Genomic DNA, 26,048 nt, shown 5'->3' with positions numbered 1-26,048 from the left:
TAAATATCACAGTTACAGATAAGATATACTGTATACTGCAGAGACGAACCAACGCAAGTACACCTTCCAACATTGACACAGACGGTAACAAACGTACACTTTGAGGGCCAGGTTACCACTGGAATAGATCCATCTGGAATTGACATCCACGTTTCCTGCTTCTGATGTACGGTTGCTTTCTTTTCTCATGCATCACAGCATATTTGATATGTTAACTACCTCATGACTAAGCCTTGGGTATTTCCTTTCTGTACAAAGAGATTTCTCATCTGTTCTAAAGAAATAGACGGACAGGTAATTTATTTATCCCCTGGTGGAAATAAAGGCAGTACAGCAGATCACATAAAAAAAAAAATAGTAATAGTATAGGATAGTAATAATCCTAGTAGCGCAAGTGGCAATATATTATAATTCAAAGACCGTTAAATACAATTGTAAATATATATTTGTACATATAAATATAAGAACAAGGCATGAGGCAGATAGCCCTAGCTCCAAGTAGCCTCTTATCTGTGATTGATAGAGAACTTGTGCTTTGTTCGTGTAGTCAGTGGTACCAGTCCCATTCAAATCAATCAATAGCAGACAATGTCAACACTTTCTCATCTATCTCAGGACTCTTATGCAGAAGGTCAAATGACCTCCCCAAAATAACTTGTCTGAATGTAGACTGGAATTATGCCCCACACACAAATTAAACCCACTTTATACGAAAATTGACATGGTAGACCACACAGAGACACTAACCCTAACCCTAACCCACACATGGGATTTTCTCAGACACACACAAACTGACAGTGACATGTTTGCCCAGCACATTATGGGGAAAACATATCTGAAATAGATGCCAGACCCCTGACTTTTATTACACCAAACCCAAACCTACACGCTATCTAAACCAACCAGATACCTTCATTCAACAATCCTCATTGTAATATTTAAAAGTAAGTTCATTTCTTGTACCCCAAAGGAATTTCCACCAAGACAGCGACATGCACACTGATCCATTGACAGATCCAAAGAAGGAACCACAAATTGCATTTTAAATGAACTATAAGACATTTTTCCAGACCTGGTTCTCTTCAGTACAAACAACTGTGTGATCTGAGCATATCAAACACAATCATACATTGGTGCCTTGTCACACACAAGCAAGCACATGAAGCAGAACGATTCCAGACATATACAAGCACATTCACATTCACAAATATGCATGTTAATATACACACACACAGATGTGCTTCATGCCCATGCAATCAAAAACACGCATGCGCTTGCAGCTAACACACACACACACACACACACATGGATTTGTCAAGAAAAGCAATAAGAATATTTTCGGGAAAATGATTGATAGTTGTTCTCAAATGATCTGTAATGCTGAATCAAGGATCATTAATCATAACAAAAGGATTCCCGATTCTGAAGGTGGAAAACATCTTTGCGTGCCCTGGAAAGGCTGCTTGGCAAGCACTATTCAGAATAAACCGCTGAGATATTTACAGCATTTCTGTCTGTCTGCGTGACTGTATTTCGATTTTTTTGCACTGCCTTTTATCATCTCCACAAAGTAAAAAAAGGAGATATGCCAAAGAAACGTTATCTGTATCTTGACAACAATAATACAGCTATGACAAACATACATGTACCCACAAGATTCGATATGCATATAGATATATGGCTATGATGATATGATACAGCAACAATGTTTTATGTTTCAAATGATTCAGTGCGATTCGACTTGAAAAAGGATGATTCAGTTTGATGTTAATTTCAGACAGAGTACCTTGCAATACTTGCCTATACCCTTTACTGATAAGATTACTTTGAATGATTTATGCAAATGACCCCCCCCCCAGACACACACACACACACACACACACACACACACACACACACACACACACACACACACACACACACACACACACACACACACACACACACACACACACACACACACACACACACAGCAATCACTCTTGTAATCACATTCAAGATTAGTAAGTGCACATCGTCTTTTATTGAGCAAGGAAGAGATGTGGTTAACACAGATATGGTCACTTATACTCTGCTGACCCATGTCTGTTCTTTGGCCTGTGTGTGTGTGTGTGTGTGTGTGTGTGTGTGTGTGTGTGTGTGTGTGTGTGTGTGTGTGTGTGTGTGTGTGTGTGTGTGTGTGTGTGTGTGTGTGTGTGTGTGTGTGTGTGTGTGTGTGTGTGTGTGGTCCCTCCTAGCCTGTTCAACCGCCAGCAGATGTTACCGTGACCACGACATGGGTGGTAGATGTTATTTCCATCTTCTGTGTGTGACCTGACCGCTAAAAGGGTGGAAGATGTTATTGTGACTGGAAGCATTTCTTTTCAAGATTGCTGACTAAGACCTCCACTCTCTTTCGTTCTTACGGACTAAACCGTGGATGACTTCCCACTGACCACCTTCCTACGTTTGACTGTTATTTATTCTATCCACACACAGAATCAGAAAATATTTGTACAAATGTATATACACAGATTTTGTGTATATACATTTGACTTTGAATCCGTGCATGCTGCTTTAAACTGGCGAAAAAACCAGCCGGACAGAAGGATGGACAAGGAGTCAGACTATAAAAGGTTCCACTCCACTCAAGTTCTCCACTGGACTTGCCAGGTATCCCCGCCCTGCACCGGAGAATGAAAGCCTTTCTTACTCCTGTGCCGGGGGCAGGTGAAACGTTTCCCAACGGTGGAGCACTGGTTGGGATATTTTCCTGTAACAAGGCTCCAACACAGCCATTGTGTGCTGCTCTGCAGCTATTCATTCAAACTCATGTTACACAGTCTTCCTAGTATTCAATCATTCGGTGGTTTGCATATATGTATATATATATATATATATATATATATGTGGGACTTGAACTGTACTTAAATAGTTGCAGTAGAAATAGGCAGTGACCAATAATTTTCATCTATAGTTGATCTGAAATTGTAACAGAGGACAGAGACTCATTTAATTATTGACTAGAAATATGATGCATTTCATTCATTCTCCTGCTATTGCTGTGCTTTTTGGAGGTTTTCTACCTTGCATTGTGGGAAATACACCCTTTAACGTGCAGAAAGTGTTTGCCTTCTGCTGAAAATGACGAACATTATTAAGGAGGCCGGCAGAATTCTAGAGCCAAGTCTGGATCTCACGCACACACCCACATGTGTAACATACGAGGTATGGCAAGTTATGGGTGTTTGGAAGGACATCTCGTCACTTCTCCCCATAAATATGGAAATAAATGTCAGCAACCGAGCTGGAAATGCTCACCACAAGCTCCCTCTCTCCCAATTCGGTCCGCTTGACTGCTAGGACATGCCCACTGCCACCACCAACACCATTACCCTGGTTGATTGGTGTAGCCTTTTGCCCTTTGGGAAAAGTACAGCATTTGATATTGCATTTGGAGACAGTTTTGTACGACTTCTGCTAGCAAAGTGGATCTTAGCGAATCTAAGAAGCCCTTGACTTATTTTGGTTTTAAAGTCATCAGTAAAGCCCAAGAAGCACAAAGTTATGCTTGGTTTACCTTCTTTCCAGAGGTTAATAGGCTTGTTAACGTAAAATCATCATGTATAATCACCTAGGAAGGGAATCAAGAGAGCACCATAAAAAACACATTAAAAACACCAATTGAAGTTGAAGGCGGCCAGCCTTACAAAGCATACTTCGTTCGTACCCTCCGCACTCAAAAAGGTTAAGTGGCGATGACAGACAGCAAATTTACCACGTGAGACTTCAGGGACACATCATGCATAAAAATGCGGTGGAAATAACATCCATGGTTGATCAGTCTTAGGAAGTAGGCATTAACCCGTCCAGAACACGGGACCTCAACAAATTCATATTAAAACATTTTAGTTGTGATTGTGAATACATTTTAGTAGAGAATAATCCTCTCTTTACAGAATGTGTCGACATGCCCTAAAGCACTGTATTTATTTGGAGCAATGGAAGGCAATGCTAATAAATACTCTGATACACACTGACAAACACCAATATGGGCCAGGGTTGTTTCTGTATACACTTTTTCCATGCACAAAAGTCTCGAGAGGCAGACCGAAATAGCAAGTGGACTCCATTAATCCTCAGTCACAAACAGGGACAATGGCGAAGCAAATTCCGGATGTTATTTTGACTTTCATCTTTGCATGTAGTTACCCATTATAACTTCATTAAAAAGGGTGACATTAGTAGCAAAATAAAGAACTGTTATTCCAGAGCTTGTTCATAGAAATATATCTCATTTTAGACATAAGATAAACTTCTTACATGCTTTTGTTTATCTTAAGACATTGTACATGCTTTAAAACCCTCCTGTCTTTTCTGTCTTTAGTCAAATGCAAAAGACTCTTTGCACCCCCTGGTGGTTCAAAGCAGCAATGTGTTGGATGAGACAAAATTTATTTTGGCATGCCTATCACAGAAAATGGCAAAAGAAAACTGTTTACACTCTTCAGTGAAACGGAAACAGCAAACGAACGGTATGCAATTGCGTTCCATAGCAACGTAACAAAATGTAAATTCCATCCAAAATATTTAGACATACACAAATAAAGCCCTATAATTCCCGGAAAATGTTGAAGCTCTGGGTTCATTAGGAGTCAAATTCAAGCATTAAACCCATTTTCAACAATGGAAACTCGGCTGTCTTGAGGTTGCTCACACAGCCCAAGCTAGGATTAGTGGGGAGACAAACAGAGCGATTCACCATACTTTGTGCTGCCTACAACCCAGCTTAAATCCTAATTATTGTCTAAAAGAGAATCCAAGTTGAGTTGTTGTTTGTTGAAACCTGTCACCAAGTTGTATTCTTGCATAAGCGTCTAAGTCCTTACCATCTGCTGAACACATAAAGTTATGTGTTCGGTTAACTTTTGAGGGCGTCTGCAGCGAGATAAGGAATGTTATCCGTCTAATGGACCGTTTACACACAACAATAATAGGGTAAAGTAACTTTCTGTTCCTGTAATTTGACCATTTGGGTGGTTTTATTCATGTTAATCAATAACTAATCTGTACTAGGGCCCAGAGAGAAAGATCATTAGATTTTTCCAAGAATCCAATCAATAAACTGTGTGCCTTGGGCTGCCGAGCCACCAATAAACCCTGAAGATAACGTAGCATTTATGAAATATAGGTAAACACACAATCAATTGCGTCAACAAATTCAAACCAGGAAGCAAACTGGGAAAGCTGCTACCTATTCAAACTATGGCTTTGTGGATACAGGAATATGGTTCTTGCCATCTCTACAAGGACAGGAAAAAACGTATAATGCCTGGACCCTCAACACATCGGTAGACGGAAAAAAAATCATAAATAAAAAAACTCAAGATACTTTTGAGATACTGTTGTAAAACCTGGCTGCTCAAAGGACAATTCATTTCCAAACATTTACATACGTTGAATTGGTAGGTTTTATTTTTTGGCACAGACACAAGCAGATGAAAATGCGAGAAAGTAGTTCCACCAGCTTTCCAGAGCGCATGTACGTATACGTAAGTAGCCATCTGACGGACGGAGGTCATTGGACTTGGATCTGTGAGTCCACACATAACCACAACAGAGTTCCTTGGTTTTACACATGAGTTACTATACTATATGATGGAGCAGCTAAGGTTAATCAATAAATATGGCTACATTGGTGGTTCTCTGATAAGGCATGAGAGGAAAGATTTGGTTCCTTCTCTGTTATGTTTATGACTTTTATTTGAAACTCTAAAATGCATCTCTTGTGACTGAGCGTCTATTTTTTCTATGAAATGTTTGAAGTGTGTGAAACAATTGTATTTCTACGCTTTCTCTAAAATTGTATTTGAAAAATAAAAAAACAAATTACCTGACTTGCGGCCGGAGGAAATTGACAATGAGAAGGAGAACACCAAAGCAGTTTTATTCTAATCTTTACGTCAGATGTTTTAAGTTTATTTTGAAATGCGAGCTCAACATGCAAATCATCTATAAATTAAAATGATTTGAGGCCAGGAGGGTCACTAACACCTATTGTGTGTGTCTATGCATCAATAAGATGGTGGATGAATCATTTTATTGTAGTTTGCGTCTAACCAAAAGGCCATTCAAATTGGCCTGTTGGTTAGGCACTGACATCAGCCCTGTGTCAAACAAGCTCGCCTGTGTTGCTTTATAGAGTGCCATCTCCTATGTGGGTCCAACAAGATGCTTTTTCTTTGATGTCTGAGCCAGTGAGCCGACAGACCAGGGTCTCGAACGCTGTCCCTCTCTGACCTTGGCTCTATTGCTGCTGCAAGTGTCCAGCTGGAAAAAGTATCGGTTGGTCTTTGTACGATGTCCATGCACCGTTGGGCAGAGCAGGTGGGGGAGTGCCCCAACAATGGGTTTTGTTGATTCCTCAAGTGGGGTGGTTCCCGTCTCGCGTGGTGCACAGCGCTTTACATAAAATCGTCAGAATCGTAAGCCTCCTGCAGAAGACACAAAAACAAAGTGATGTTTGGGTTCAAGCTCAAGGGGTCCTTGTTGCAACGCTAAGCTCTCTATGAAGGTTTAATAATATGCACTCTTGCGAATCAACGTTGACTGTGATTTATCCTGCTCTGTCCTAGCCTCTATGGCCGTGGGTGTATACACAGGGGCGCCTACACCTGTGCTTGCATTCACGGTTCCTTGTTGGTGATTCTGCATGAGGGCAGGGAAATGACTTCTCACCACTAATTTAGGGGCATTTGTGGATCTCTATAATACTAAAGAAGATAGTCCATCATCGGCCTGCTCCATGGGCTCTTCACCGTGGCCAGAAATGAAACGATAAATGTATGAAAGATGAAGTGGGCAAATCCCTATCCATGCGTAATTGCTTTTTTGTCGAGAGCCTAATTATTTTAGAGTGGAAATAGTACAGTTAAATACTCACATACGGTTATTTGACCCAAACAAATGCTTTTAGACCGGAAGGGCAATATTTTATATCATTCTTAAATTATATACAGGAATAATACACAATAGCTTGAATACTGAAATACAGTCTTTACTTCAAAAAGGGATAGATATTAAAAGTCTTACCTCATTTGTTGTCATGTTGTCACCCGTCATGAGGGAAGTGTAATTCCTGCCAAAGAGGAAACATTTCAAATTAAAGCACATTGTTTCTTCAGAATATATTATTTAGCTGTACTTTTCTGTTAAAGTTAAGCTTTTGAAAAAAACAACAGGCATCTATCAAAAGCATCAATCAAATTCAAACGGGACAGAGAAGCCCATGAGTCATTGTTTCAGCTTACAGCAACAACAACAACAACCACGACAACGGCGCGCCTCTCGTCGCCACATGCCCACCTGAGTTCCTCCACCTCCTTCTTCTTCTTCACCTCGTCCTTCTCGCGTTTCTTCGTCTCCTGGAGCACGGCCTTCTTCTCGTTGCGCTCCTCCTGGTCACGGGCGGCCCGCTCCGCCGCCAGGTCCGGGTGGCGCTCGTCCTTCGTCTTCTCCAGTCTGTTGACGATCTCGTTGATCTTCTTCTCCACAGACACCAGCTTCACCTGTTGCCGGGATGCGGCGAGCACAGTTGAACAGTTTTGATGTGATGGTGTTGACAAATGACAACAGCCCATTATGGGTTCAGTAATTCAGTAAAATAAGTTGTTTTGACATGCAAGGGGAAGACGGACGCGAATTAAAGCTAGAATATGGTGCGGTGAATCAGATGGGGACAAAAAGCGTCGGTTAAGAGTGTCATGTTTAGACTACGAGAAAACAAGACATAAGAGACAGGGCCATCTCTTGTGAAACCATAATCATTGCAACCGCCTCGACTGACCTCTTTCTGTCGGAAGAAGCCGATCTGTCCCACGTCCATCTCTCCAGTCTTCTTCAGGTTGGCCCACGGTGTGTACACAACGTTGATGTTGTTCATCTTACAGCCTGCGATGCATATAAACCCCATAGTCAGCAGTGTAGGGCTAAGAGATATCCGTTACCCTCATCAATAAAATATTATGAGCTGGGGCGACATAACAGTGCTTTCTCATATATTATTCTGCAAACTCCATCAAAAAGAAAGGGCAGCTGTAACAACATTAAACTAAAGCCAAGTTAAGTTCAAAATGTGGTCGATCCCCATTTTATATTTTCACCTTGGATACTGTTGTTTTTCACAAGCTGTGCACAGTCAATCAACACCTCCTTGGGAATGTCATCGATGGTTAGACCCTTGAAGAAAAACAAAACATCTAATTAATCATTAAATGATAAAGGGAACTTAACAGTAATGTAAATGAGAATGATCTATAGTAAAGTATCACCACTACAAGTATCATCATCATCATCTACATTTTATTTTCACTGTATATTTGGTCTTGTCACCTTCTGCATCCTCAGGTACACGTGCGCAGAAGACAGTTTATCCACATGAAACCTAGATCCAAAAACAATGACTGTTTAGCAACAGTCTAAGAAAAGACTAAATATACCCCTGGGTATAACATTTGAAAATACATAAAACACGTCACTTCCTTCCAAAAAACATAATGTAAATCTCTTACCAAATGTCCTCAGGCCATCCATACTTGATTAGGTCTTCATCTGTTTAAAGATAACAGGTTCACGTTACAGGAAGAACTAAAGCTATTGTATTATCACACAAAAGGTTACGCTTTGACATAAGAATACAATAGGAAGCTATATTTACTTTCGTATTTGTCCTTTCCCATATAGATTGTGTAGGCAGGGTTCACCACTAAAGAGAGTACAAAAAACGTTGTTATTATCATGCCGCAATTCATTTTGTAAACATAAGCTGCATTTAATAAATGGCATACCCAAATATTATTAAATTACAGCATTCCCTTTTATTCAAATTTCCCTGCAGTCTGACTAGTCACTGAAGCTCTTTTCCCTATGGCTAGTTAGCTGTCTTTGACATTACCTACCGGCACTTAGAAAATAAAACACCATCTTGAGTAAAAATGAGGCAAACTTTTTGACGACGACACGACGGTTTATATTAAGTATTAATACTTTTTATGTGGAAGCACTAATTTTGTGTATTCATAATAAAAAAATTGCAATAACTTCAGCCCATAGAGCTCCAACCCTGTCGGATCCACGGTGTGTGTTTCGCACGTCAACGTGACCCCGGAAGTTGTTTACAAACTCTGATGACAGACTTCCTCTGCACAGCTCTGAACGCGCGCGCTTCAAAACATTGAAGGCAAGTTGTGATTAGAAGTCAGGAGGCTGCAGGATACCTGCAGAGAACCACTATACTGTCTGGATATATGTGTCTTGCGCTCGACTATAAGGAGTTCTCATAATAGGTCAAATGCTTTTCCATTCACACCATACTAATCGATTATTTCGTTTTTGCGCGTCTTAATGCACTTTGAGTGATTGTGGCGCTAACTTAGGTAACAGTTGATTGACATGAAACGTTAACGCGCCAAGGATCTGGCAAGCCTTTTTGTATAAAACTTGTATTCAATGTATTAGTATATGTAGCGCCAATGCTTTTAGTTGGTGATGCTCTTTCGTTTGTACACTTCGTTGTGTGTGTTAGATGGTTTTGAGTCATCCCGCCAATTAGCCTAGGGACCTGGAGCTAGCTCACCAGTGGTGTTCGACTCCACACGTAGCATGAAGGTCACATTATGAACGCTATAGTATTCGTTAGAAAATATTAATATTTAGTCTGGATACTTACGAAGCTAGTTTAAAATGCAATGTCAGGCACGACGCTGAAGTTGGCATCCGATTCGAAGCATCCGATTCGGCTTGAAAACCACTTAGAATCTTCAAATCGGTCCTGATTGAAAACCACTACACCTATATTCTTCAAATCTGGACTACATTATCACAGTGAGGCTATACATTATGTAAAACATAGTTTCAGATTTTTGAAACCTTTACCCTATTTGTGAAAATGCAATGCGGTCTGGACCCCTAAATGAGCCTGTATTGCATTTTCACAAATAGGGTAAAGGTTTCACAAATCTGAAACTATGTTTTACATAATGTATAGCCTCACTGTGATCATTTAGTCCAGATTTGAAGAGTCTAGGTGTAGTGGTTTTCAATCAGGACCCGTTCTAATGCAGTCTGGACCCCTAAAAAGCATTACAATTAGCCTGTATTGCATTTTCACAAATAGAAAAAAGGTTTCACAAATCTGAAATTATGTTTTACATAATATATAGCCTCACTGTGATCATTTAGTCCAGATTTGAAGAGTCTAGGTGTAGTGGTTTTCAATCAGGACCCGTTCTAATGCAGTCTGGACCCCTAAAAAGCATTAAAATTAGCCTGTATTGCATTTTCACAAATAAAAAAAAGGTTTCACAAATCTGTAACTATGTTTTATATAATGTATAGCCTCACTGTGAAAATTTTGTCCAGATTTGAAGAGTCTAGGTGTAGTGGTTTTCAATCAGGACCGATTTAAAGTGGACCAGCTGCCGAATCGGATGCTGCGAATCGGATGCCAAATTCAGCGTCGTATGTCAGGCCTGTTATGTTATTTACTTCGTACTTTTGAATATGTGTCTTTTGCTTTCCCATTCATGCTTGATATCCGTAAGTTTATAATTGCTGTTTTTATTGTAGGTGTTTCGGTTGTGAGTAGACGTGGGGCTTGTTAAAATGATGCCTCAAACCACTAGGAAGCGGAAACACTCTTCCGTTGACCTGGCCAGGTGAGCCTTTCCAACCGGACTATGCCTTGTACTTGACCTTTTGAACTTACAATGCCTAACCTTAACCTTAATCATCCTTGATATTTTACTGAACTTAGCCATTCATAAGCTTGTGCGTAATTTTTTTTGACTGTTTAGCAATTCATCTGTATATTTCTATGTATATTTTCTATATATAACCAAAGTTCTCTAAAGCTTCAGTTGAGACCATGTCAATTCCCCTAACACCCTGAGCAGGGGAACCTAGAGAATTGACCGGCATTTTTACTCCCAATATTCTCATACTCGTATTTAAATGGACTTTCTTTCCTTAAGTCTGACGGCTAAGAGAGGAGAGGCGAGGCAGGCTTCCCCTGTGAAGCAGAGGTCGACCAGGCTCCGGCAGTCCCCCGTGAGGAAGAGTCAGCCCATCACACCAGGAAAGGAAAACAGCCCCTCCCCGCGGAAACCCATGCACTCTCCACCAGGTAGGCGGGTACATCATGGGCACAGGGTGCTGCACGGTAACCAACCTCTCTAGTTGCGGCCTGTACAGTGTTTCCCACAGAACAGGTAGCAATGTGTGGTCCGCCCCTGCCGGCGGGGGGGGGGGGGGACGACGACGACGACGACGACGACATGGTCGTGGACTTTGCTAGAATAGACCTGTGCACTGCTGCTGCTGCAATGAAATGATTGGCAATGATTGGTTGTGACTAATGTGATGCACATTAGTCACTTGAGCTTTGCTATCCGACAGTACAGCTGGTGTTACCAAAGTGGGTGCTACACACTGGTGGTGGTTAGTGAGGTTCCCCCTTCCCTGTTAAAGCGTCGTTGAGTGTCTAGGAAAGCGCTATATAAATTCAATCCATTATTATTATTTCTATGGAGTATCGGTGCCTTTTGATGGTTCAGACAGTTACTAACCTGACCTACTCCTCTACCTTCCTCAAGGCTCCCCAGCTAAATCTCCCCGGAAACGCGGCATGGTGGCTAGCTCCTTCTACGGCACGCAGAAGCCCCTCTACCTCACCCCCCTGGAGAGGAAGCTGGTGAAGGAGCTCAAGGGCGTCTCTGCTGCGCCCGCTCTTCCTCCGCCTCCTCCTCCTCCCAAGCAGCAGGTGGCCAAGAAGCCAAAGCCCAGCGTGGGCGCAAAGCAGAGGAAGAAGGGGACGGCGTCGGCCAGCGACGTCAAGAGGGCCATGAAGAGCTACATGGCCCCTCCCAAGAGGATCTCTCTGAAGAATCTGAGCAGCAGGTTTGAAACTCATTCTATATATCTGTCACACTCCCTAAATAAATATCTGTTTTTGTTTGTTTCAAAGTCCATTATTATATGCTTTCAAATAAGATGAGATGGTTGCGGTGTTGCATGTATCATGCTGATATGATATTACAGATGGTGTATCTTTTGGTATCTCGCGTTTCGATCTCGATTTATAGGGATCACGATTGAATTAAAAAATCATTGCTGATTCAGTAAATAGGGTTGCTAATTTCAGGATCTACTTCAGTCCGCTGTCGCTAAGAAAGGTGATGTAGCAAATTACGGCATGAAAGCAGAGTAAAGTGTTTGTGTATAAGATAATGTCGTTTTTCAGATTTTAAAAACTTCAGAGTATTGGAAAAATAAGAATTTTGAATGTCATGTGAATCGATTTTTATTTATTATTCACCGTTGTTTAATTTATTTTGATGTATTCTTTATTGGACAGTGCTGTTCTGGTGCCAACGTCGTCGGTCAAACCCACAGAGCCTAAGAATAGCATCAACATCATCTTCAGTAGTGTGAAGATCAAGCCCAAGCTCTTTGTGGGCGCCGCCTTCTTTAGCACGGGCAAGAGGCCCACCTCCATGTACAAGAAGGCCACCCCCAGGTCTAAGCCGGCCCCAGCCCAGAGCAAGGCCACCGTGGCCCCGCCAAAGACTGAGGCAAAGAGGCCCAAGCAGGACGCTGTGGCCCCCGACCAAACGCTCTCTCCTGAGCGCCCGTGGCAGAAAGTAGCTGAAGCGGTAAGAGAAGGCTCGTTAGTAGCTCCTAATGGGTAGTGGATCAATGGAACCCTTCATAAACGTATTACCGGGCCTGCCCTGAGTTCTCAAACTCTGAGCTGTCAGTGCTTGAGATGACGTAATGACATTGAAGATTCTTCTTTTCAAACTGAATCAGATCCGAATTCAGTGGACTGTTTACGAGCACAATTGTGCTGATAGTGAATTGAAACTGAAACTGTATCTTTGTATGCACTCATATACTGGATTAGTCTCTTACAAAATTGGCCAGAGGAACAATTTACTTATATAAATAAATACAGGGGGTAATTCAATGTGTGTGTGTGTGTGTGTGCGTCACTACATTCTTAAAAAAAAACACATATGTCTTGGGTCTGGTTTCCCATCAGCAGAGCTTCACACCGCCAGGCGAAAACGGAGCAGGCCATGGGGTCAGCAAGGAGGGAAACAGAGACAAGTACGACCCGCTGGACTGGGCCGACTCTGACCTGAGCCCACCGGGGTCCCCGGGGCTTCCAAGGTGCCTGCATGTCTCGAGCTGAATGTGCTCTCACATAATACACCTGTAGAGGATCAATGCATTGTCTAAGTAATATCTGTCTCTTTCTCAACCACCAGTTCACCTGATGTGCTTTCTCAGAAATACGGAATAACCAAGGAAATCAAGCTCATTTTGTGGAGGTCCCCGACAGCCAGTCCGGCGCCCACAGCCTCAAGCACCAACACACAGGTACAGGGTAGCCGCGGGGTCTTAAAAGTCAAAAAAATGTCTTAAATTTCATGTTCCTAAATTAAGGCCTTAAAAAGTCTTAAATTGCGTTACCCAAGTCTTAATTTTTTAAAGATGGTCTTAAATTTCCTACTAGGATATGTTTTCGTAGTCAACCGGACTGTAACACAAGGGGAAAATAGGGGGCGTTTTGCGTATCGGGGTTTTGCGTAACGTCAGAGAACGTCTCATTTATTGGAGTATGCGCGAACAATACTTTGGGTTTTCGCGCCGGCAATCTCAACAAACATAATCAGTCGAGAGGAGACGCCACATCATGGGGAAGCAGGGCTCTCAAGTCTCACGCATTCGGCGTGAGACACGCAATTCGACCCATGCACACGCTCACACGCCACACTTCGTATTTCTCACACAGAGAAATTACCAGGATAGCGCCCACCAACTTGCGCCACTAATTAACAGTGGAACAGGTAGGAATCAAATGGGTTCCCCTTACGAAGGGTGACCAGACGTGCTCTTTTGCCCAGACATGCCCTCTTTTTGAGACACTTATAAATGTTAATGTGTCCGGACGGAATTTCAAAATCGTCCGGGATTTTATTAAAGCCTCATACATGTTCACATTGAATTTGCGTTGCGTTCCTCTGGGTCGGTCACAAACTACTTAAGCTACGCCCTCCCCACCTCAGTTCTGTTCGCTTTGCATTGCTGGAAGTGAGTAGGGGGAGTGGTTAAGTAGAGCCTTCAGATTGGACGGTTTGACTTTAGAGTTACCGTCATGTTTTGTATTTTTTTTTTTGTTGCCATTATTGTTTTATAGGGACAAACATTAACAAATTTCTCCTACAGGGGATTGATAAAGTTCTATCTATTGAACAAAAAGAAACACTTGGTCATACTTTACACACTTTACCACAGCATTGGCCTACTGAATGCCACAGATATATTTTAAGCATTGGACTGAATGCCACATAAATATATAATTATGTTTTTGCACGTTTGCAACGTTTAAAAGTTCAGGGAAAAGTATAGCCTCTACTGGTGTTGCTTAGGCCAATATCCTTTTGAGGCAGTGTTGTTTCCGAACATTAGTGTTAAGGGCCAATAATGCTTACTATCATACATTAGTCACCATGTCTGTGGACGGGTTAGGGTTAGGGTTCGGGCTGGCTCCATACATTACGAAGGAGTTAGTAAAAGAGGTCAACGAGGCAAGTGGTGGATTCATTGAAATGGTTGAGGAAATTTGAATGCTGAGAAACTACAGCAATTTGAAAAGAGTTTGTTTGTTTATATTTTATATTGTGTGTTGAAAGTTTGATATTTAAACCAAAAATACAGCTACACTTTCACACCATCACTTTGTGTATAGTTTTTTTAATATTTTATTATCATTTCTGGGTACATGGTCTTAAGAGACATCAGGCCTCTAGACTTTGAGTTAGGCCCTCAGTTTGGCTCTTTGATTGGTGAGTTATCCTTTGGCACATTCATTAATGTATTGACATGAATGTTTCATATGTTCCAAAAAAACATGAATAACATATGCACGACCGCGTTTTACGACTGCTTAATGGGTGCGATGTAGGTCTTAATTTTCATTGAAGTGGTCTTAAAAAAGTCTAAAAAAAGTCTTACATTTGGGTTGATCAAACCTGGGGAAACCCTGAGGTAGATAAACTTGGATTTTTGGCCAGTTTAGTGGCTTCTATAATGCAGCCACTAACGACATCTAAACAATGCCAGGTAGGGTAAGTCTTACAATTCCTTAGAACGTATTTTTTCTATGTTCCTATGTTGAAGAAACATGTTGACTGGATGAGGTTTTGATGACACAGGTTTGATGACCGTTTTTCACTATCTGTTATTATTATTGCACCTCTTGCCCATAGTAATTGTTATATTTTCCTTTTTTAAATGAATGTCTTGAGGAGGATGATGACTGCTCAGCCCCCGTCTTTGACCACAGTGATGGGAACCCTTCTGCTGGTATCTGCAGCCCAGTCCCTGGTAAACTACGATTTGATTAAACCTTTTGTTTTGCTTTTTTGAAACCGCAGTGATGCCCTTGGATATTTCAGAGCTATGACCATGACTCTTTGGTGGTCTTATTGGGATTTCAAGGTTTCCGTCAACATTGCTGATATTGAAACTTTTCCCCATCAGAAACTTCAACCGTGTATCCCATCTTTGGCTCATCTGCAAAAAGGTCAGCGAATTAGGCTCCTCGTCGTATCTACCTCTTAAGGCGTAAACATTTTCCTGCAGATTGCTGCCATCATTTTTGTCCAAATCAGAATCCTCCCAACTGTTCTGTGGCTTTTTCCTCCGAAGAGACAATTGTTGGATTGATTGATGAGTCTAATTGTTACCATATCTTTCAGGTCACTGAAGCTGTTGGCTCTGAAGTCCCCCGCAGCACGCAGCGACACGGCTGGCACCGCGGTGGCGCTGCAGCCTGCCGCCTCCTCGCTGCCCAGGGAGCGTAGCGTGCGACGCAAGAGGCAGATGCAGGACGACGACGACCAGCTCATTATTGTATGTATTCCTTCATCAAGTGTTGACATACGTTTCATTTCAAAGGTTGGCTTGGTGAAGATCGGCACACTTGGATTTTGTGTTGGGTTTCGGATTTCATCGCACCAATACAGTTGCACCAGAGCACCTGAAAATAAACCAAAGCTAGAAAACATGTTTTTGTCGACACTGGCTGGTTGGATAATGGTTGTGCATTGATGAGGAGGGTGATGTGTTGCAGTCCACTTTCTCTTTCCAACAGGTTTCATTTGACGATTTTCCTATATTTATTTTCATCCCTGGCACATGTTTCATGTAAATACCGCAACCTGGAAAACACACAGCATTTTAGGGATCGAGTTTTAAAAAAACTTGCTGCACAAGCATACATTTACATAGCCGTGTGCGTGCCCAACGCTTAAATCCAAATGTTATCGCCATCCTTTAACGTTAATTCTCCTCCCCCCATTCCCACTCGCCCTTCAGTATTGCGAGTATCTCATGTCTCTTTTATCCCCCCCTCCCCCCAGGATGCGGGTCAGAAGGAGTTCGGGGCAGCCAGCTGCGAGTCCTGTGGGATGGTGTACAGTGCAGACAGCCCAGAGGACAAGTTCCAGCACAACCAGTTCCACCAGCGCTTCCTCGACAGCATCAAGTTTGTGGTGCGTTGCCCTTCCACCGCCATGAGGGGGCGCTAGGGCTGATTGTACCCAGTCACAAGTCTGGTACACCAGAAGCAACCTTAAATCTTCATGATGAGAATAATTACACTTCACAGTAAATTTAGTAGTTAAGCAGATGCTTTTCTTTGTAGCCACTTAAAGCCACAAATAATTGTAAGTGCTGCTGTTGGGCGGAGGAGCCATACCTAATTTTCCACCCTGGATTTAATGAAGTACATCTTATAGAGAGTGTTACGCTATTGCATTTATATTTTCTTCAGGGTTTCCATTTGCCCTCTGTGTAGACCATCTAACCCCCCAGCATGCGGTTGTCTGCTGCAGGGCTGGAAGAAGGAGCGGGTGGTGGCAGAGTTCTGGGATGGCAAGATCATCCTGGTGATGCCCGGTGACCCCAAGTACGCTCTCAAGAAGGTGTGTTCATTAAAAACAACATAGTGTCATTATTCATACATCCCCTGATTTAATAATGGGTTTTGTGTCATGTTTCAAGTGCAACTCATTGCAAATACCTTTTTTTTAATGAAGGACTCTTTTTAAATGGACTCTTTTGAAATTGGGTATCTTTTCCAAAGGAGGATAACGGAGCATCGATATCACAGATTTTAAGGCCAATACAGCGATAATGACTATACTGTATTGATGACTTCTGTCCCAGTGTTTCCTGCTTAATGTATTAATGAAGCCACTCTGGGTTTGTGACTTGAGTCCCTTCATGCCACCTTCTTACTGTGTGTGTGTGTGTGTGTGTGTGTGTGTGTGTGTCACCCCAGGCCGAGGAGGTGCGGCGCGTAGCGGACAACGAGCTGGGCTTCCAGCAGGTGGCCCTCAACTGTCCCACCAAGGCCAAGACCTACCTGTTCATCAACAACGAGCGCCTCGTGGTGGGCTGCCTCATCGCCCAGAACATACGACAGGTAGGACACGACAACACTGTACAATAGCAAGTGAAGGGGGAATAGATAATTTTTTATAGATATTATATATTACTTTTCACTGCGGTCATAGGTTCTGGAATAAGTCAGGCAAGGAACTAGGGATGAAAAGATTGGTCTACTGACGGAAGATTAATCAAATCTAATTTGGATAATTGATTAAAGGGGACATATTATACTACCAGGTGTGAGTGTGATTAGCCATTACAAGCCGTTTTGAAAATGTGCAGCTTCTGACATCACAGGTGGGCGTGTCCACCTAGATGTATGACGGATAGATAAGCAACGTTTGCTACAGTCCACTGGGTAGGCTGGTAGACTGATCTCTCCAGCACACATCTAGGTGGACACGCCCACCTGTGATGTCAGAAGCTGCACATTTTCAAAACGGCTTGTAATGGCTAATCACAGTCAAACCTGGTGGTATAATATGTCCCCTTTAATCGTTGAAGTAATTTATCAAGTACAAAGAAATAAACATTTGCTGCTTAATGTTGTGGTTCAATTCAAGTATTTGGTTAATGGTTCAGGAATAGCAATGCTTTTCCTGGCTGCTTGTCCAATAATAGCAAGCACATTTAAGAAACCATGTTGGACTCCGGTAAATTGTTATGGCATTTGCTATTATGTATGCCATTGTATAACCTGTGATCGTTACGATTATTGGACTATGTAAATAATGGTAAGTTGCAGCCCCAGTAACCATGCATTCCACTTTACTCCATCCACCTAGGCGTACCGCGTGCTGGCCGTGCCCCAGACCCCCAAAGACATGACCCGGGAGGACTTCATGGAGCACCACCGCGCCTGGTGTTGCTCCACCAGCCCAGAGAACGCCATGTGCGGGGTCAGCCGCATCTGGGTCTTCAGCCTGGCCCGCCGGAAGGGCATCGCCTCACGCCTGCTGGACACCGTCCGGTAATACCCTCCCTCCTCCATCTTGAGCAACTACATCCTAGTTACTCTGTTAAGGGGGAGTAAAGCGCTGCACTGTTTGTGATGTTTGGGTTTTTTGGAATAATGGTTTCTGAAAGGCTGTATTTTATGACTATGGACTGTAGCAACTGGTAGGTGTATCTATGCATCATACATCTAGGTGGACACTCCCACTTGTGGTGTCACCAAGCCACAGAAAATTTCACTCACTAATAGCGGACAGATTGCTGTTATATTTTGCTTGCGATTTTGAGTGGGTTGTCAATTTTGATAGTATTTGTAAAACTAGCACAAAAAATATACTGGTTAGGTTTGTTGCTAAAGCAGAATAGCTGTTCACGGTTTGACAGTAACATTCGTGTGTTGATGTATATAGCCATGATGGTTGGCAGACATTGCAAAATGAATATCATAGCGTAGTGTTCAATGAAATCCTTAATGGAAGCAATTTTTGCATACGCAACACATTTCCAAAAAGAATAGGGTTGCAACTTACGGCTTGCCAATAACCTGATGTCTTCCCCCTCTGGGGCTTTTTGTTTCTGTTTCAGGAGCACCTTCATATACGGCAGTCCTCTTACCAAGGACGAAATCGCCTTCTCTGACCCCACACCGGACGGGAAACAGTTTGCCACGCAGTACTGCGACACACCAACCTTCCTCGTCTACAACTTCCTCACTTGAGGAGTGTTGGGGATGCAGTGGAACGCTTGTGTTGACCTGCTCATGGGATGTTGGGGAGGGTGTTTGTTGACGTTTGAAGGACTTTGTTAAATTATGGATCTCGTTCTCCTGTTCCAAGTCAGATCTTTTATGGCAGTTGACAAATTATATGCCCTGCTGAGTAAATGGACTTAGATTTAACAATATTGTTTGTACTGTTAAAAGGTTAAGTTAAAAGAAAGTAGTTAAAAAATATATAATTAATCTGTACTGCCCTATTTTCTTACTGAAATGTACAGATGTTCTTTTTATTACTTATTCAAGAATCTTCATATTTCCTTCCTTACTATATTTCTCCTTGTGAATTATCATTTTTTTTTATTCTTTGAAAGTTTAAGTATTATTTTTGAGTGATTTTGTTCAATGTTACTTACACTTTGTTTGACCGTGTTTATGCACTTCTGAAAAAGTGAACGATTAGCATTTCAGAATGATTAGCAGTGTTTGACGGTAAACACGACTGTTAAACGTGTTTGAGTGTATAAATATAGGTTTAATAAATCCCATTGTTTATAACAATTTAGAATTGGGTGGAACCACAAAGTACCGGTTGTCTTTCAATGCACAAACGACAGTTAGTGGCAACATCTATTCAAAACTTAACAGGGGTGTTTAAATATCATGCGAGAGTATCCCGTTGCACCCTGTTTATCAAATAAGACTAGCAACACAAGTTATGTTCTTATCTGTGCATACTGCATACCATTTCATGGTAGCCAGAAACTCATGAAAGCAGAGTCCAGATTCCAATGGTACAGGCCATCATAACCACCACTAACATTTGTGTTTCCTTTCAGGTCGTTTCCAGAGAGCTTATGATCATTACATGGTTAAGAGGCATTACATGCACTGAACTTTCTATAGAGGGGGTCAACCATGCATATATTCCATTTACGATTTATTGTTCTGTTAGTAATATTTGAATAGTTCGCTGTTCTGTTGACCTTTGCTATACAATGTTCTGCATCTTTGCAAACCTATTAGCAAGTAGACAAACACAGTTTTGCTTCAGATTTTTCTTTTAAATTAAAATTCACCTTATTACAGTGCATACGTCTTACTGTGAGATCTCGGTGAAAGATAATTGGAAAAAGTATGTAGGAACATGTAGAAAAACATGCACAGAAAGGGGACAGTATAATGGACAGACACTTATAACAGTCAATGAAAACAACATATTGCAATCATTTTTCGCCACCTCTGATAAAGCTTGCATTTCGACTCTTTCCCCTGACTCATGGGTTTTGAACATAGTGTTGCCAGGTGAGAAAGAATCTAGAGGGAAATGTAAATAAACAAGGAAAATCTGATGGTGACTACCAGCCTAAGATAAACCAAAAGACCCCAACCCATCTGTCCTAGCATCATCCATCCAGGTCGAGGGACTCGCTGTTGATCTCGAGGGCCTGGACGATCTGGGCGGCTGACGGGCGGTGCGTGGGGTCCTGCTCCGTGCACAGGCAGAAGAGCTCCACCATGCGGCGGTAGGCGGTCCCCAGGACGTCCACGTCCAGCCCCGGCCGCGTGCCCAGCCGCTCGTAGTAGGAGTCCACGTCGAAGCTTTCCTCCTCAGACTCGCCTGGGGGCGGAGAGAGGGCACAGAGGAGGCAGGCAATGACTAGGACATACAGTCAGATCCATAGATATTGGGAATTCTTTCCCTGGTGAAGAAAACACCCTTCTCAACAGTTGGCCAGATCAAGAACACTCCCCAGGAGGTAGGTGTCTGTGTGTCAGAGTCAACTATCAAGAGAAGACTTCACCAGAGTGAATAAAGAGGGTTCACTACAAGATGTAAACCATTGGTGAGCCTCAAAACAGGAAGGCCAGATTAGAGTTTGCCAAACAACATCTAAAAAAGCCTTCACAGTTCTGGAACAACATCCTATGGACAGATGAGACAAAGATCAACTTGTACCAGAGTGATGGGAAGAGAAGAGTGGAGAAGGAAAGGAACTGCTCATGATCCAAAGTATACCACCTCATCAGTGAAGCATGGTGGTGGCAGTGTCATGGCGTGGGCATGTATGGCTGCCAATGGAACTGGTTCCCTTGCATTTATTGATGATGTGACTGCTGACAAAAGCAGCAGGATGAATTCTGAAGTGTTTCGGGCAATATTATCTGCTCATATTCAGCCAAATGTTTCAGAACTCATTGGACGGCACTTCACAGTGCAGATGGACAATGACCCGAAGCATACTGCGAAAGCAACCAAGGCAAAAAAGTGAAATGTTATGCAATGGCCAAGTCAATCACCTGACCTGAATCCAATTGAGCATGCATTTCACTGGCTGAAGACCAAACTGAAGGGAAAATGCCCCAAGAACAAGCAGGAACTGAAGACAGTTGCAGTAGAGGCCTGGCAGAGCATCACCAGGGATGAAACTCAGCATCTGGGTGATGTCTATGCGTTCCAGACTTCAGGCTGTAATTGACTGCAAAGGATTTGCAACCAAGTATTAAAAAGTGAAAGTTTGATTTATGATTGTTAATTTGTCCCATTACTTTTGGTCCCTTAAAAAGTGGTAGGCACATATACAAACTGTTGTTATTCCTACACCGTTCACCTGAATTGGATGTTAATATCCTCAAATTAAAGCTGAAAGTCTGCAGTTAAAGCACATCTTGTTCGTTTCATTTCAAATCCATTGTGGTGGTGTATAGAGCCAAAAAGATTAGAATTGTGTCGATGTCCCAATACTTATGGACCTGACTGTATATACACATGTACAAACCGGGGGTTAAATTGGTTTCTGGGGAAAAAACAGCAAGCCATAAATATGATGACCACCACAATTGTGGGCATTATTTACAACAATTCTGAAATAATAAGTGAACTCTCATTCTGCAGGATACGAAAAGAATTTCAAATATAAAGCTTGGAACAACATACGTCTCATTCCCATAGAGAAAACTCTCCCAGGGTGGTCTCCAGTCTATGATAGTATGACGCGGCCCGATGAGACCGCAGTCCCGATACAAACATTCACTTCTCTCCTCTTAAACATCACTGCCCAAGACCATTTCGGCTGATATCCCATGGTGCTATTGGTGCTCTCACCGTCGTCCCCTGTATCCTCCTCCTCCTCATCATCCACATCTACATCCAGCATGTCCACGTGGGGCATGGCCAGGGTCATCATCTCCCACAGGGTCAGGCCGTAGGCAAAGATGTCTGCCTTGTCTGTGATCTCCCCTTCTTCCTCCATGGCCTCCTTCGGGTTCCAGGGCTCTGTGCCGATGTACTGTGCCTTTGGGTCAGCCACTGGAGGGGGGAGGGAGGGAGAGAGAGAGAGAGAGAGAGAGAGAGAGAGACAAGGAGATGCATGCTTAGCCTAGCATTTACGCCGTTGGTGATGTATTGACACAAATAGGCCAAGATCTGGTCCCCATTTATTCCATGTATGAATCAAGCGGAGGATGAATGCAATTAGATTGAGGTATCTACAAAGAGAAAAATCACAACTGTTGCCATCATGTGCGCATTACAGAGCAGCTCAACTAAATGAGTAAAACACAAGCTTGCAATCAAAACAAAGGCAGCCATTGTAAACCCTTGAATACGCTTTAATGTCTAGGCCAAGTCCTGTCTTCCAACAGTCCATCATTCATACAGAAACAAAAACACATACAGACAAACTAGAGGCACTATAAACACAACATAAGCCCGTCCATATGACGAGTAGACCCCATTTGCGTAGATCTGTTCAAAGATACTATGGCCACTGGGTCGTCCTGTGTCTTCAGTCCCTATTTTAATCCAATTCGCAAACTGAAAAGCCTAATTGATGCCACCTGAATACTCCAACAAGCCAAGTATGGAAGAGTCTCGTAGGATACATCTTACAAGCCTACTTAATATCCTTTTTTCAGAGAACCACCAGTACCAGCATTGATTTGTCCTATAGGCCTGCAGTTCCTTATTCCTTTCAACACAAGCAGGAATGAAGGACAATTCATATGAATAGCACACCACACAATAAAACCATTGTACATGGCAACGTAATAAACTCCAATTTGATTCCCTAATGAAAATTCATTCATATTGTGAATTATACCTAATGATACAAATAACTACGAATAACGGGCACAAGCGTCTATATTAAGACAAATTATTGATATTTAACCGAAACCTTTACTGTTGAGCAAGAGTGCTTGGTGCCCGCATCAAGCAGTAAGCAATACGGCCCATTAGGATCTGCTGTTGTTGACCACCACAGTGCCGCCTCACAGTGCCTCTCCGTGCTCTCCATCAAAGCCCTCGCTACCTTTCATGGTCTCGTCCAGCCGGAGTGACACGCCCACATCGCAGATCTTAATCGTCTCAAAGTCGCCCCGGATCACCACGTTGCAGGACTTCATGTCCCCGTGGAGCATCTTCTTCTCATTGTGGAGGTACTGTCAGACAGAATGGTACATCATAGACACACAAGCTAAGCAAATACACAGCTACTTCTACTAAAATTGGTGTAAAAAAAAAAATGACATCGTATGACATTCACATGAATGTGCATGAGATGTTTTCTGAATAGTCTTCAGGCTCTTCTCAAAATAACCACTACCATTTTCCCAACTACATTAATACAACTTACCAATAGTATTTTTGTTAATTATATATTTGTACCTCTTTTAGAACAAAACTTCTTTACACAAAGATATTGAATAGGAGCAACAATCAGCATATGGAAGTCACAATGAGTCATTCATGAAAGTGACATTCAGGGCTTTACCTGCAGGCCTCGAGCCAGGTGCAGTGCCACCTGCTCTATGGTGGCAGCAGGGAAGGCCTGCAGGCCCTCCGCCTTCCTCTTCTCAATCAGGTCGTTGAGTGACTGCTCGCCTCCGTACTCCATGGCCAGGCAATTGGTCCCGTCCTTGGCTGTGGTGAAAGCACGGAAGCCTGAAAGGGAACAAACAACCAAAGGATATCAGTCATCGATAACATCACCGTTAATCATATGAATTTTGAATGATCAACTATCATGGGTGTTGTTGCTCTGGTCTAAAGACATCATCATGTCCTACTTCTAGACATCTTTGGACATTCATGTACATTGGACAATAATGCTGCATTGCTAATTGCTGCATTGGACAAGAATGTACAATGGACAATAATGTACATATGCTACATTTAACAATGCAACATATGCTGTCGATATGTCTACCTGAACTGTGTCTCTGTGATGTTCGGGTACTATTTTTATTTTTAATTTTCTCATTTATAATTCCTTTTAACCTTATTGTCCTGTAATTACTGCTGCTGTGATCCCCTTATTATTTACTGCTGCTGTAACATCTGTATTTCCTATCTGGAATATATAAAGTAAAATGAACCGAGTATTTTTCTTCCATTGTCCACAATGTAGACTGACATTAGTTTCATACCAAGATCTAGATTGCGTTGTTCTTAGAGTTCGTGTCTGTATGGCCTTACCAACTATGTTTGGATGATGGATGCCTTTCAGGATCTTTGCCTCCTCGTTAAGTCGATCCTGGTAAACATTCAACTGCTTGCCAGCGCATTTGGTGTTTATTTTCTTCACTGCCCACGGTGAAGCATTCAACTTGCCTAACGTTACCCTAAAACAATGACATAATAGGTTCAGAGTACAGATGTGGGAGAGAGGTGGACAATTTACAGCACAGTACTTTTATGTTAGACAACCTATCACTACCATCTAAAATACATCTTTAATGGAGCACTTTGGATAGAGGGACACATTTGCACAAAGGTGATACACAACAGGAATCCAAGTAGACTCTGATAGCAAAGAGTCTGATGGTGTCTGCAACAGGGCTGATCTTTTGAAGATGAGCAGTGCATGGTGTGTGTGGAACAGTGTGGCGGATGAAGGGACGTTTGAGGAGAGAACATCTAGTACCTGTTCATGAGGTAGACGTTGACGCCAGTCCCGACGCCAAGCTTCTTCATGAACGGCGAGGTGGGGATGGAGATCGGGCTGCCGGACACAGAGCTTTTGGTCCGGACACGTATCGGGGTCTTAAACGAAGGATCATCTCTATTTTGGGAAGGCCGCTCCATTCTGTGAGTTGAAAAAAAAAGTATATTTGAGCAAACGTTGGGATTTGAGAGAGCTGGCAGTTAAATTTAGCAAAGCGATGCTGTAGCGTCTATGCTAGCGGATTCATAACTGTATTTGAATGCGAGTTTAGCTGGTGTGTGTGTGTGAAATGTTATTATAACGCTGTTGCATCAGTTAACAGACAAATTTATAAAGTCCATTTACCTCTGTTATTGTGTTGGTGCCTGTGAACGACACGAGTTCTTGCAGTGAAATTCGCGCCGAACATTCAAAAGCTATTTTGAAAGTTTTACGTCGGATACTGGATGTACGGATGCCGCAAATGAACAAACTGGACGGCAGAGTCGAAGAGAAAACTAGCAAAGTGTTGCCAGCAGAGGTCAGCCGAGAGTTGAATGAAACCAACTGGTCGCATTCATTTATATATTTTTTTGTTTTTTTTCGTATGTTTGCTCTTACGTTTATGAATGCTTGTGTGTATATAAATAAATGTGTTTTATTTCTTTATTTCATCACGTTTTGGCCCCTCTCTATTAGGGCCGAGTAAATTAAGTCCTCTTTTTTGTTGTAATTTTGGGGTACCAAAAAAAACAAAACTTGCCAAACATGTAGTGACATAATCCAAGTGGACCACACAAGAACGTGCTGTCATTTTGTATCAACCAGACAAGCCAAAAGGCAGTGAATTAAAATAGGCCCATAGGTGTGGTAAAGTCGGTCTGTTCTCTACACTTCACCTTGCTTAACCTGGCCTCACCTTGCCTCTGGCCAGGTTAAGACTGTCCAAGGAC

The 26,048-nt window shown here is 42.3% G+C and overlaps 3 protein-coding genes across 5 annotated transcripts; 1 reads left to right on the top strand and 2 right to left on the bottom strand.

The window, feature by feature from the left end:
* Positions 1-5,432: 5,432 nt before the first annotated feature.
* ccdc25 (coiled-coil domain containing 25) lies at positions 5,433-9,200 on the bottom strand. Its single transcript, XM_060041203.1, has 9 exons — positions 8,937-9,200; positions 8,696-8,743; positions 8,550-8,589; positions 8,371-8,422; positions 8,142-8,217; positions 7,826-7,929; positions 7,345-7,547; positions 7,072-7,117; positions 5,433-6,473 (listed from the first exon to the last, which is right to left on the bottom strand). Exons 1-9 carry the CDS (start codon positions 8,959-8,961, stop codon positions 6,444-6,446), a joined length of 624 nt encoding a protein of 207 aa, XP_059897186.1. The 5' UTR covers positions 8,962-9,200; the 3' UTR covers positions 5,433-6,443.
* Positions 9,184-20,256, top strand: esco2 (establishment of sister chromatid cohesion N-acetyltransferase 2). Of its 3 annotated transcripts, none has more exons than XM_060041201.1 (15): positions 9,184-9,323; positions 10,606-10,694; positions 11,010-11,161; positions 11,631-11,934; positions 12,392-12,689; positions 13,079-13,209; positions 13,308-13,419; positions 15,354-15,429; positions 15,586-15,628; positions 15,804-15,957; positions 16,467-16,598; positions 16,941-17,030; positions 17,390-17,533; positions 18,285-18,469; positions 19,039-20,256. In XM_060041201.1, the coding sequence occupies exons 2-15, from the start codon at positions 10,642-10,644 to the stop codon at positions 19,169-19,171; spliced, it is 2,007 nt and encodes a 668-aa protein (XP_059897184.1). In that variant the 5' UTR covers positions 9,184-9,323; positions 10,606-10,641; the 3' UTR covers positions 19,172-20,256. The 3 variants fall into 3 exon arrangements, with proteins under 3 accessions (XP_059897184.1, XP_059897182.1, XP_059897183.1); XM_060041199.1 differs by having other exon boundaries at positions 15,351-15,429; XM_060041200.1 differs by having other exon boundaries at positions 9,185-9,323; positions 13,082-13,209; positions 15,351-15,429.
* Positions 20,226-25,613, bottom strand: pbk (PDZ binding kinase). Its single transcript, XM_060041202.1, has 7 exons — positions 25,462-25,613; positions 25,096-25,257; positions 24,648-24,793; positions 23,944-24,113; positions 23,482-23,611; positions 22,275-22,478; positions 20,226-20,789 (listed from the first exon to the last, which is right to left on the bottom strand). The coding sequence occupies exons 2-7, from the start codon at positions 25,254-25,256 to the stop codon at positions 20,575-20,577; spliced, it is 1,026 nt and encodes a 341-aa protein (XP_059897185.1). The 5' UTR covers position 25,257; positions 25,462-25,613; the 3' UTR covers positions 20,226-20,574.
* Between the last annotated feature and the right edge of the window lie 435 nt (positions 25,614-26,048).

Source organism: Gadus macrocephalus, chromosome 21 (genome assembly GCF_031168955.1).
Source record: "Gadus macrocephalus chromosome 21, ASM3116895v1".
Classification (NCBI taxonomy): domain Eukaryota; kingdom Metazoa; phylum Chordata; class Actinopteri; order Gadiformes; family Gadidae; genus Gadus; species Gadus macrocephalus.
This window is presented reverse-complemented; position numbering and strand designations above follow the sequence as displayed.